At 39.6% G+C, this 12,172-nt stretch overlaps 1 protein-coding gene across 2 annotated transcripts in view; it reads right to left on the reverse strand.

The window, feature by feature from the left end:
* Nucleotides 1–305: 305 nt before the first annotated feature.
* epha7 (eph receptor A7) overlaps nucleotides 306–12,172 on the reverse strand; it is a 96,770-nt gene continuing 84,903 nt past the window's right edge. The window contains exons 10-17 of one of the 2 annotated variants that reach the window (XM_046060088.1): nucleotides 11,815–11,928; nucleotides 11,172–11,357; nucleotides 10,756–10,817; nucleotides 10,322–10,531; nucleotides 9,099–9,248; nucleotides 4,412–4,605; nucleotides 3,616–3,771; nucleotides 306–2,369 (exon numbers count right to left, since the gene is read on the reverse strand). In XM_046060088.1, coding sequence (XP_045916044.1) covers nucleotides 2,255–2,369; nucleotides 3,616–3,771; nucleotides 4,412–4,605; nucleotides 9,099–9,248; nucleotides 10,322–10,531; nucleotides 10,756–10,817; nucleotides 11,172–11,357; nucleotides 11,815–11,928 — 1,187 coding nt within the window. In that variant the 3' untranslated portion in view covers nucleotides 306–2,254. Of the gene's footprint in view, nucleotides 2,370–3,615; nucleotides 3,772–4,411; nucleotides 4,606–9,098; nucleotides 9,249–10,321; nucleotides 10,532–10,755; nucleotides 10,818–11,171; nucleotides 11,358–11,814; nucleotides 11,941–12,172 lie in introns of both variants that reach the window. The other variant, XM_046060087.1, reaches the window with a different exon arrangement.

Consider the following 12,172-nt stretch of genomic DNA (forward strand, 5'->3'; position numbering starts at 1 on the left):
CTTAATGTGGACGCAGTTTAAGAGACAATGGAGAGAATGAAGAAAGCTACAAATAGATGTACTGCTTGTCAGTGAGCTCAAGGTTGATTCCTGATGTACTTAGGCTTTTCCTATGCATTTGAGATTAAACAAGTTGACAGAAATGACTGTAGCTGTGAAAATATAGATTTATCTCTCAGTTTTCAGCAGCAGTGACAGAATAAGTTATAATGGTGTTCTTTCTTTTCTGTAAACACCGCTCCTCTTTACATGACAGCCGTGTAACTCAATTTTCTTATCAAAGAATAAATGCACTGAAACATACCTCGACATGGAAACTTTATCTCTTTTTTGCATTTGAGGTGGAGACAGATGGCACCGAATGGGCTGATTGGCTTTTAGCACATCATTTGCAAAGCCCCCTCGTGTCTGTTCTCCATCCAAAGCCAATGGAAGAAAAGACGAGCAATCTAAAAGACACCTTAATGCATGTGCCGTCACATCTACGCCTGTGAGGGATGAGCGGCAGAGACACATGAATAAACAGGGGAGCTGCATGGCTGCCCACAGAGCCGGGACGGTGGTCCTGCATTTTCAGACCCAAACCCTGAAGGGCCTCTTTGATTTCTGGGCGGTGCGTTGGTGTCAGAAGATGATGTCAGCATGGCTAATCGGCACCTTTGTAGTGTGAAGGGAATGGCGCCTCTTTCATCTCTGCAGCCCCTCAATTCAATATTTCCACGCCATGTTAGATTTCCATCAAACGTTTAGCATATCATAGTGGCAAAATGCGACATGATTATTTCTCTGATGACTTGGCACGGCAGTTTTCCGAGCACTTTCCAAAGAGGTACATTCCTTGCCTTTCCGGCGATGACTGAATCTTTCCTAAGGGTTTGACTCGGCATAGCACACACATGTGAGAAAACCTAGCACCTGAAGAACCTCAGGTGAGGACCATTTCTACCTGGTAATTATTGCTCTGTTTAGTCCACCTCTTCTTAGCTGACTCTGTCACTCGTGGCACTGAACCATGTCCGTGCACTTGATTTCACCAGTTCAAGTTCTAGATAAAAAGACATCACACTACAAGGAAAACAAAAAAAATATAAGGAGCTTGTCCACCCTTAAAATAAACCGCAGAAAGCATTGTCATTGAAGTGCCTAAAATAGTGACAATACTTAATCTAACAAATTTTAAGGCAGTATTACATTTACACCTTTCTTGGATCCACCCTTAAAAAATGTATTTGTAGCTGAATAATGCACCAAAACAAACACTGTGTGCAACATTTTAGGCAAAAAGATGGCAAAACAATTCACGGTGGCTTCAATTTCAATACAATCTTTCAACAGTGCTGCAACATTTTAGTCAATAACCAGGTACCGTTCTGCATTTGCTGTAGTGAACACTAAGCCAAAGGATATTGCTACTCTGATATAAAAGTCTGGTGATTCGAAAAACAGTTCAGCCTCCTGAATCTTCTCAGTGCTGCACTCCTCAATTCCTTAATAAAAAAATTTGAAAGGTTGAAACCATGTCACAACTCCACTCCTGTATGCTGCAAACAAGCATGTAAGGACAACATTTTCACTTCAACAGCACATGAAGGAAAACACGGGTCACTGCAAACAGTTCAAACAGTTCAACTGTCAGCATGTGTCAGCACAAAAAGTACCTTTGAGACTGCAGCTAAAGAGTTCCCTCTGCATTTGGATAAAAGTTTACCCTGTTGTCAAGTCCAAATAGAAGAGAAAAATTAAACTGCTGTTTGGGCCACAACATATCAATGTGGCAGACAGAAAGAAAATTAGAAAAATGAACAAGTGAAACCACCGCAGGTAGACAAGTTTTTTTGTTCTTTTTAAAGGAAATCCATAGCCATGGTGTGCATTTAAATCATTCATTAAGTTAAAGAAATGTAAGCATCAAACTCCTTTCCAATGCACCATTTGATATGTGGTTGAGTTCATAAGCGCTTCTAAATAAAAAAAAAAAAACAAAGTAACAAAAAAGGGAGTTGTCTCGTCCAGGTAGTTTCTCTTTTGTTGCTGTTTTTTTTGCCCTTTTCCTCTCTTTAGTGGCCTTAGAAGAGTTGGACCACAATCCTTCAGTGAGGAGCAAAGGAATGCTTTCACTCCAGACACAGCCGAAAGAGTCAGACATAACAGATGTCCATTTACTTTGACGATTAACCCGGGTAGGTCCCAGGCACTGCTCCGGATGAGTTCTGTTTTTGTTTTCACCCTTTGTGATGCAGCCCGTTGCAGTCCATCACACCTGGACACCTGTGCCGTGGAGATGCAGCATCTGGGCTCTCATAGTCTGTATGCTGCTCATGATCTTTTTCTGATGGCCCACCAGTGTGATCCCCAAGCTCATCACGTCCCTGGAAGACAGGACAACACATCAGTATGGGGCAAACCAAGTCAGATTTACAGCCTCAGCCTTTTCATTATTCTGAGTGAGGGCTACAAAAAAGGCAGCTAGACGCAGCAGTCTTGTTTAGGCAATATCAATAAATAAATTTGAGCATCAACTTCAAGGATGATGTAGGAACAAAGTATGACAGAACATCAAACCTGCTTTATCCTGTGAGAGTTTGGATCAGTAATAAAGCTTAACTATCACGCACAAGTCTGTTTAAATTTGTTGTGTTAACAAAAAAAAAGTATTTATCAAAGTGATGAGGACTACTGTGGACTGAGTCTTTTACTAACTCAGGTGTTTGAAAAGGTGACAGTCCAAATCTACAGTACCTGACCCACCTGAGACTCTGACCAGGTCAGAGGCTTCAACATTTAAGCTTTTACCAACTAAAAGAGAATCTGGAAAGATGACAGTTCTTTTGTTTGATAAGCCACAGCTCTCTTCTAGTGTGTAGTCAGTTGTAACTTTGTACTAGCTGTAATTCTCAAATACAAGTAGATTGGATTACAGAAACACTTTTCTCACTAGTTCCAACCATTTCTACCTTGTTGTTGATGTTTTTCAACTAAACTCAATCATTTGTGCAGTCATTCAAAATATGGAAGAGTTGTGCCCTCTGAAAGGCTTTTAATTTGAAATATCTGTGTAGAAAGTATTGAATTTCATTTAGGCACTCAATGAAGAAACTGTAGAAGCTTGTCTATAAATGCAATTGGATTTTCTTTTTCTGATATTAAGACAAACTCAGAACAATAGAGCTGTGGTTATAACATGAACTTGTTGAACTGATGGAATTAATGCGGTGGAAATGGACAACAGATAAACATGGAAGTGTTGGGTTTGCAATAAGAGCAAATTAAAACAGAAGTCAAACAATGAACAGGGTTGCTTCTTATTAAAATATGATATCAAGCATACAAATGAAAGAGGAAGGAAATAAGGTCCTGTCTCTAATATAAACCAGCTACAAATAAAGGTCTGGTTCTCTCTGCAGTTTGGGTAAATAGAATTCCAGGCCACTGTTTGAAAATTGATGCCAAGTTACAGAAACACATCACCAGAATGCACAATGCAAAAAAGGTTGATTTGTTTACACAGGACCGTATAGAAGGATGTGAAGTGTAGGTGAGTTCACAGTCTAAATGTGGCTGGTATTAATGTTCTCTACTGATGTTTAACCACTTGGGCACTTCATATCTACTTACTCGATTGACATCCTGGCTACAGATTCCAGGGAACTGTAGCCAGCTGCTGTGAAGTTGTCTCTGTATCGCTCCATCTTGATGGCTTCCAGCCACTCTCCCACTGAGCGGAAAGCGGTGAAGTCTGGTGTGCTCTGATCTAACAGTGGACTAATTGGTCTGTGGGATGAGCACAGAAAGATGTTTATGTCTTATGTGAAAAGGAAACGTTCCACTGAAAACACAATCAAGCAGGAGACGAGACAAAACGACAACCAAAGGCATCCAGCGGTGCAGTAAATTGCGAGAAGAGGGGAAAAAAACAGCTGATTGGAGGCTTCAATCAATAGGAAATTAACAAACAGATGCAGCATGTCAGCTTTCTGCTTCTGGAAAATATTTTTGTCAATACCCTTTCAATCTGAATACATTCACCCCATACAGTCTCCATATAATAAAGTGCTTTTTCGCCAGCTGTAACCTCTGAGTCTCAATTTCACCTCGGAAAAAGTATGTTCTGACTGCAAATAGAATTCATCTGACAAATGTCAGAGTGAGGCCTGGAGTTCCCACTGCACTTAAACGTACCAGGAACTCATTATAGAGATTGATTCAAAAGCCCTGCTATTGACCATAAAGCCATGGAAGCTGCTCTGGGGTATTGATCCCCTGGGATTTATCTTTCATCTGTGAACTACAGGGGCTAAATCATCCACTGGACACTTTGGATCACCCACTAATGCGCTAAAATAAAAATTAAAGTTCTTTATTGCATGAAGCCACATTTTAAACTCAGTCATTTGAAGTTTTATTTGCTCACCTAGTACATGTTCCCACTGGGGTTTTCAAGGTGTTAGGGTTGCGAATCATCTTATCAAGGATGCCAACTATTTGATCGAATTTGGGTCGTTCGGCTCTGTCTTTCTGCCAGCAGTCCAGCATTAGCTGATGCAGGCCTGGTGGACAGTCCATTGGAGCTGGAAGACGGTAGCCCTCCTCTATCGCCTTTATTACCTGGAGAACGCAAAACAGATGAAGTTATTAGTATCAGCATTTAGTATTATCCTAACCCTAAAGTGTTTGTTGTATCAGCCTAATCCTAACCCCTTACTCCTGACTCTAACCCTTTAGAACCAACCTTTAGTATCAAGCTAACCTTAAACTCTTTAGTATCAGGCTAACGGTTTCTGACAAAGTGAATAATTAACTACGCTTCATGTACATTTTATCCTTTAATCACCAAGTTTATAAACAGCAGCAGCAGAGCTTAATCATTTCTTAATCATTATATACAGCAGATGTCCGTGGCCCTAACCAGATTTGATGGTTGTGTGCCAGTTACAGTGAATGGGAACATGAGGACTCAAAGCAGAACTTACTGAAAGTAACTACACTGATGAGCTTTGAGCAGTAATTGTGGAGCGACAGGTTTCTCATCACACCCCATTCCATTACCACAATATGCCTCTCAGATATTAAGTATTTCATGTCTAACAGCTTCCTCTATTGAAATGAGGCTGCTGAGATTTTTTTTATACTGTACCTGCCCCTTCTAGAGCTATTAATGAATTCCATTTCAATCTTTGAAGCCTGTCTGCAAAAAATACTGCCTGAAAGAGAGTGTTTTAAAGGGCCACTTCACAGTGTTTACATTTTATGTCCAAGTCAATTTACCAAAGGAGTACCACTCCTTTTGACGCCTGTGGAAACTGTTGTATGTCTTTCTTTGGCTCTAGAGGATGGTTGTCAAGTCTGAAAAAACTGGGGCCACGGAGTTTAAAAGAGCATTTACCAGGCGAGAAGGGTCTAACCAAAAACACTATAATATTGTATCATGGGAAATGTTAAAGCCAGTCATTTTGGAACGTGACCAATTCTAGGGACTAAAAGTGAGCATATCTTTGCCTCTGCAGCATCAAGTGTGCCCTTTCTTTTGTAATATCTGTCTCCACATTTGTTCCCCCAACTTTATGGAGAATTGTTGGAGGACCCCTTTAGGAAACATGGCCTTGTTTTATTAATGCTGTCCATCCCCTCTGTCAGTTATGACAAATCTTGGGTTTATCCTATTGATTTAGACCGCTTGGAAGAGAATGTGAATGTAAATGGGTGGAAAGTCTTCATTAAAACAGTTTATTGCAGTAGCCCAGACAGACTGGGTAGGGTCTGGCTGTGTCAGAAATCAAAATGCTTACAGTTTTTCTGAATAGCCACACTGTCATAGAGTGGGGGGAGCTGCAATGTTGTTTCAATATGTGGATAAAGGTGCAGATTTTTAGATAGTCTCTCCTGAGAGGTATTAAAAAAAAGAAAAGAAAAAAGAGAGCGAGAGAGAGAGAAGTTCAAAGCCTGCTTACTTTCTCACCTCTGCACAGCTGACCAGCTCAAGTGGGTGTGAATGTCGAATTGCCAGTTATGGAAAGTTAACCAAAAGGTCAGATACAGTCCCAATGTTGGAAAGATGTGAGCAAAATGTTATAATAATTCATAGGTGACATAGGTGATGTAAATTAACTTTATTTAAATTGGTGGTCACATTATGTCACCTTAAAAATGTTTTTGCACACTTGATTATTGCATGTTGTATTGTGTGTTGCTTGGCACAGTCTGAAAACAATCGCCTGCCTTCAGTGCTAAACGCTGCAGCTAGGCTTTTAAACTAGGAGATGGCCTCATATTACATCCATTCTTTGTCTCTTCACTGGCTGACTGCAAGTTTTAGAACTGATTCTAAGATTTCACTGATGACCCTAAAGGCACTACAGGGTCATGCTTCTGGTTACGTAGTAGACATCTAGAAAAGATCATTCCACAGAGCTTTTAAATCTAATCTATTGTCAATCCGCATCATGTATGCAGTTTAGCACAGAGTTCATTAAAAGTCAATGTAGTGAGAAAAGTAGGTGCAGCAGGCTCTTTGTTTTGAGCTTCTAGCTCCCATTCCCTTATTGTTTGTATGAGGAGCTGTGTACGTTTCTGCATATGTTCATCAGCTATTCCTGTCAGGATCACTCATACAAGAATGAGTCGTGGAGGGAAAAGGTGTCATAACACTGAAACTGTTGGGGAAAATGCAAATAATGTTCTTCCTCCATCCCCGGAGGATGTTTGCTGACATCTTGACAAAGCGCAAGAGTTCTGACATTGATGTCTGTCAAGAATTAGAGCATCAAAACACCACATACGCCACTTTACGGCGGCCTTGTTTAGCATTTCTAACACGTGATTGTTTAATCAGCAGGCCTCTGCTTTGGAGCACCGAAGAATCTTAATCATGTTTAGCCATATAGGAATTTTAAGGCCAGAACTCGCTCGCCTTTTCACATAAATCAAAATGTGTCAAGTGTCCGACAATAGAGAACAGCTTCAAGTGGTCTGGCTCAGTTGGACTCCCTCAGTGGGAGTTGGCAGGAAAGCAGGCAACAGCACTCAGAGAACTTCTGGTGAGTCAATCATGATAGCAATTTGTGACATTTGTAAAAAGAAGTGTGGGTAAATGTGTTCTTTGAAGAAGAATAGGGTGGGCAATGTCAGGAGTCAGCTATTACAATTTACTTGATGTTAATGCAGGATTGGTACAAAATGATCATCTTGATTATGAATCACGATTACCCATGTGAGTTTTAGAAATGCAATGAGTTTTATCCTAATAGAAATCTCTAAATTTCCCTTCCAGTTCAACCAACACCAGCAGACAGAGATGTGAACATTCTGAGACTCTGAAGCACTGTATTTATGGTGTGTGAATTTGTTGCTTTTTTTCAGAGCTGCATTGTACAGAGCCCTAATTGCGCACACAAGATTTCTTCTGCGAACAAATAATCAAGTTAAGATAATAACTTGTGCGCACAAGATAATAAAATATGATCATCTTTCAGGACATCGGGGCTCTGTAGCATTGCTACAAGTCGCAGGAGCTAAAATACATTACTTTGACTGTATTGTGCTTGACAAATTGCTGTATAGTCACTCCTATTTAAATAAGTATTATCGTATCACTTAACACCAGTGTGTTGACTCATCTTGTATAATGAGGTACAAGAATAATGTAAACTAATTCAGTACACTATAGATTTTACACCGAAAGGTATCAAAACACCCTTAAAAGGGATAATTTAAGAATAATTTCTGAATGTGTAAGGAAATTGTCAAGAGTTTCAAAACAAATCTTTGGCTGTAACTATTATTAATTTATTTATTATTGTGTTATTTAATCATTTTGATGTGTTTATTTGATTGCATTTTCTTGTCAGATGTTTCCTTTGTTTTATTTTTAATTTAGAGTTGCAAAAAGCAGATTTTTAAAAAGATGTTAAAAATCAAAGCAGCAGTCAATATCCTGACTTTTCGACACAAGCATGGGTCCAGCTCTAAAACTCTGGGTACTACATTTGGACTGCTAAATGCCCATTTCTTTCTTTACCTTTATTTAAAAAATGTGTAGTCTCTCAGTTCAAGCTAATATAACATTCATATGACATCATCGGCATATCTATGTCTTAACATCCCTGACTTCTATGTCTAAAATAAAATACAATAAAGGAACAGGCAACAAACTGCACTCACTTGTTGCTGCATGTGTAATTTGTTCAGCACTGCGGCTCACAATGGTCACATTACTATAGTCATTATAAACTTTTAAACATATTTGAATTAAAAGCATTCAGCATGACAAGTGTTTTTCATTGTTATTTATATTAATACTGTACCAGCATCATGTTCTCAGGTCTTTTGATGCGGGTCCTATTTCAGGGATGTTTCTCCTTCAGATGGATTCAAACTGCACAATTATAGCAAGACTTCTTAACTAATTAGGCCCTAGGTTAAGTCTTCACCGGGCTGTACTTGCACGAAAGCCTTGAACAAAACCCACCAATGTTTTAGTCGGATGACTGCATTAGGGATAAGTCAGGATAAATCTGTCACTAAGACAGTAGTTCTCCCAGATTAGAAGTAACATCCAACACTAACACTCTTTATTTGTAAGCAATAAATGATTAATGGTGTAGAAACTCATCAAAACAAAAACGTCAAGAAATAATAAAAATGATAAGATTGAACGAACAGATATTGAATCTTAAACTATATTACAGACAAAAAAATCCTTTAATTTGACAAGAACCACTGAATGTTTGGCATTTTTCCTCGAGAAATTACTTCAGTAATTAAACAATTGTCAAAATTATTGGTGACTCATTTAGTGTCTATTGACTATTTGCATCAGCAATAATACTGAAAATGACCGGACTGGAGTACTTTAAAATAAAAATGGTTTTAGGTGAAAATATCAATATAGCAAATGAAGTGAAGATGTCTTATCTCCAACCTAACCCTGCCTTTAACCAAACCTTGTTTTCACAAGGGTTACAAAATCACTGACAAAGGTCTGGGATGAGAATGTGTACTTGTAAAGATAAATCACATCTTCAGTACAGATGGAATAATAGTAGTCCAGCAGCAGAATGATAACACATTGTGTTAGTTAGTTAAGGAATTTAGTGACTCACATCTTGATTGGACATATCCCAGTAAGGCCGTTCCCCATAGGACATGACCTCCCACATAACAATGCCGTAACTCCACACATCACTTGCAGAGGTGAATTTCCGATACTGTATGGCTTCTGGCGCGGTCCATCGGACAGGTATTTTGCCGCCCTGTTCAGAAAAAAAACAGATCAGTGACTGGAGTAAAAATCACATTCATTAAAGCCTGAATCTTCCCTTACAACAACAATTAGACAGAGTTTTATAATTACACACAGGTTCGAAACACAAATGTAAATAAAAACAATGGCACCACTTTCAAGTAAGACCCTCTGTGGATTTATGAGCTGTAACTGATTAATTAATCATCATTATTAAATCAGAGCTATAGCTCATGTTCTGTAACAGATGACTGGCAGGTGTTGCTGCAGTGCTGCAAAGCATCTACAATAAAAACCATTAACTGCTTATTTACTTTTCAAACAATTACTTGTAAATTACTATTTAAATTACTATGTATTTATAAATGCAGACTTCATGGATTATTACAATATACAAAACTCAGGACCTTTTGTGAATAATAAAACAATTGTTTACACATTTATCTCCATTAGAAGTGCATTGAAATATTGCCCTGATATATTGTTTAACATTATACTTTATAGTTTTTACTTGAAATATTGGCTTGATATTTTGTGTAATGGTACTCGGGCTGATTTGTTGGCCTTTTTGCCTGAAAAACTACTTAAAATTTCTTAATAGTAGCTGAAAATAGGTTGGTTGATTAATTGTCTTGCTATTGACAAATCATTCACTTGACTAAGACCCATGTCCATGACCCAAAAGTTGCATTTGTTGTACTCTGTGCTGACAGTGAGGGGGAATTCATCATTTTCTATTGAGTACTTATTAACACTTCTTACTGCACACATGTTAACCAGACAGACCACAGTTCTTAACTTTGCTACCCAGAGTTGTTCTTATTAATGGCTGATCTATAAAGCACTAGTAAATAATTAATTAACTATAAATAATATATGAGTTACAACTTATAAACCCTTTATAAATGGGTGCCTTGTCAGAAAGCTGCATCAAAATATAGCTTTTTTAGCTTATTAAAAATGGTGCAGACTACTTGGGAGTGCACGAGTACTTCTGCTCTATTTTCATGCACCAGCTGTGAATTGATTAGAGAATTCAGACAGGGCTCTGGGTAGAAAGAGCGAGCACTTTAATTGACTCACGGTTGTTGTGTAGACAGCCTCAGGATCGTCGTCTATCACCCTTGACAGGCCGAAGTCAGACACTTTACATACAAGATTGCTGTTGACAAGGATGTTTCGCGCGGCGAGATCTCGATGGACGTATCCCATATCGGAGAGATATCTCATTCCCGCCGCTATGCCCCGCAGCATCCCCACCAACTGGATGACTGTGAACTGACCATCGTGTTTCTGCGTGGCACAGAGAAACACAGGCAGGTCAGCCAGCTTCACTGACCGTGAGGGAAATGTAGGTCAAAGCACTGCAGCAGCTCTAGCACAAGATTCATGATATTTATGCGATGCACAGATCCTACTGCAGACTGCCTGCTGTCTGGGACACTTTCAAGCAAATGCAAAGAAAAGATACAAAAGACGCCGCTTTGAGCCTCCTGCGATTCGAAGGTGATACTCACCCTGAGGAAAGCATCTAATGAGCCGTTCTCCATGTACTCGATGACAATCATCACCGGTTTTCCTGGAGAGAAAAAAGAAAGATGGACAAAAGAGAAAATGATTAATTGATAGCTGAATTTTGTTTGCTTACATAATGCCTCACAATAAACCACTACATCTAAACTGCTTCCAAGTTATTTTTAGCTGTGCGTTTCATTGGCTTTTAATTAAAAGTTACCATCTGCTCCTTTTATTACAGTGTCTAAATTAGAAAATGTTAAACAGGGAGTGTGGCTAATTTAATCAGATATAATGTCACTCTAACTATGGCGCTTTTACCTCCCAAAGCTAAATATACTCCGATTTTAGAGCATTTTTAAAACGCTCTCATGGCAATCACGGTTAATATTTTCATTTCACCTTTGAGTTTGATTACCTCTCGTCACGACTCCCTCCAGATGAACAACATTAGGATGATCAAACTGTCCCATAATGCTGGCCTCACACAGGAAGTCCCGCCTCTGCTTCTCGGTGTAGCCCACTTTCAACGTCTTGATGGCGACTGACACGTCTCGCTTTCCAGGCAGCTTCAGCCGGCCGCTGCACACCTCCCCGAACTCTCCTGTGTGGGATGAAACAATTCCTGAGTGAGGGTGGGTGGGTTTAAAAAAACACTATCAAGAACTTCACAATGACACATTTATTAGTGTATTTCGAGACAAAGCAGCTGTGCAGTGGTGGAATACAAATTGGAGTGCGACATCTTGTTATACTCAGGGGAGTGTAACCAAGACCTATAATAAGACATGTAGAGATGCATAGATACTGTCATTGACCGCCTCTGTAAAACCCATGTGGCAGCAATTTTTCAGCTGTGGGCATCTCTGCGACTGCCTCTACCAGACGCCCCCCACACATTAATTGCAATGAACTTTTTCCCCTCTTTGCAATTGCGCTATCAATATCCAATGCATAAAGCTGTGTCCCTATTCAAGGTGTAAATATTTGGCTGTCAGTGTGATATATGATAGCACGGAGTGACTAAACGATGAGAGCTAAGAGACACAGGATGGGCTCACCTGCTCCAATAACCCGCTCAATTTTAATGCAGGAGGCGTCCAGCTCCTTGGCAAATTGATGGACAGCCCTGTTTGGGTCCTCGTAGGTTTCAGGGTCAATGTAGGTTTTGGTGCCTGGAAATTTAACTGTAGAAAGGTAAGAGGATTACTGTTATGATTAAATATGCACACTGCACACCAGCGGGCGCTTGACAGGCAAGTGATTACTAAGGCCAATGATTCAGAGGGAACTGCTGAACAGTCAGAGGCCAGTGTCAAAAGGGTTTTCACACAGGAAAATTTTGCACAAATGGGAAGAAAAGATTTGAGTAACTTGTGCTTTTCTGAGGGAGTCAGTCCCCCTCCCTTGCAGCTGAGA

The sequence above is a fragment of the Micropterus dolomieu genome, linkage group LG10, assembly GCF_021292245.1.
Source record: "Micropterus dolomieu isolate WLL.071019.BEF.003 ecotype Adirondacks linkage group LG10, ASM2129224v1, whole genome shotgun sequence".
In the NCBI taxonomy this organism is placed as follows: domain Eukaryota; kingdom Metazoa; phylum Chordata; class Actinopteri; order Centrarchiformes; family Centrarchidae; genus Micropterus; species Micropterus dolomieu.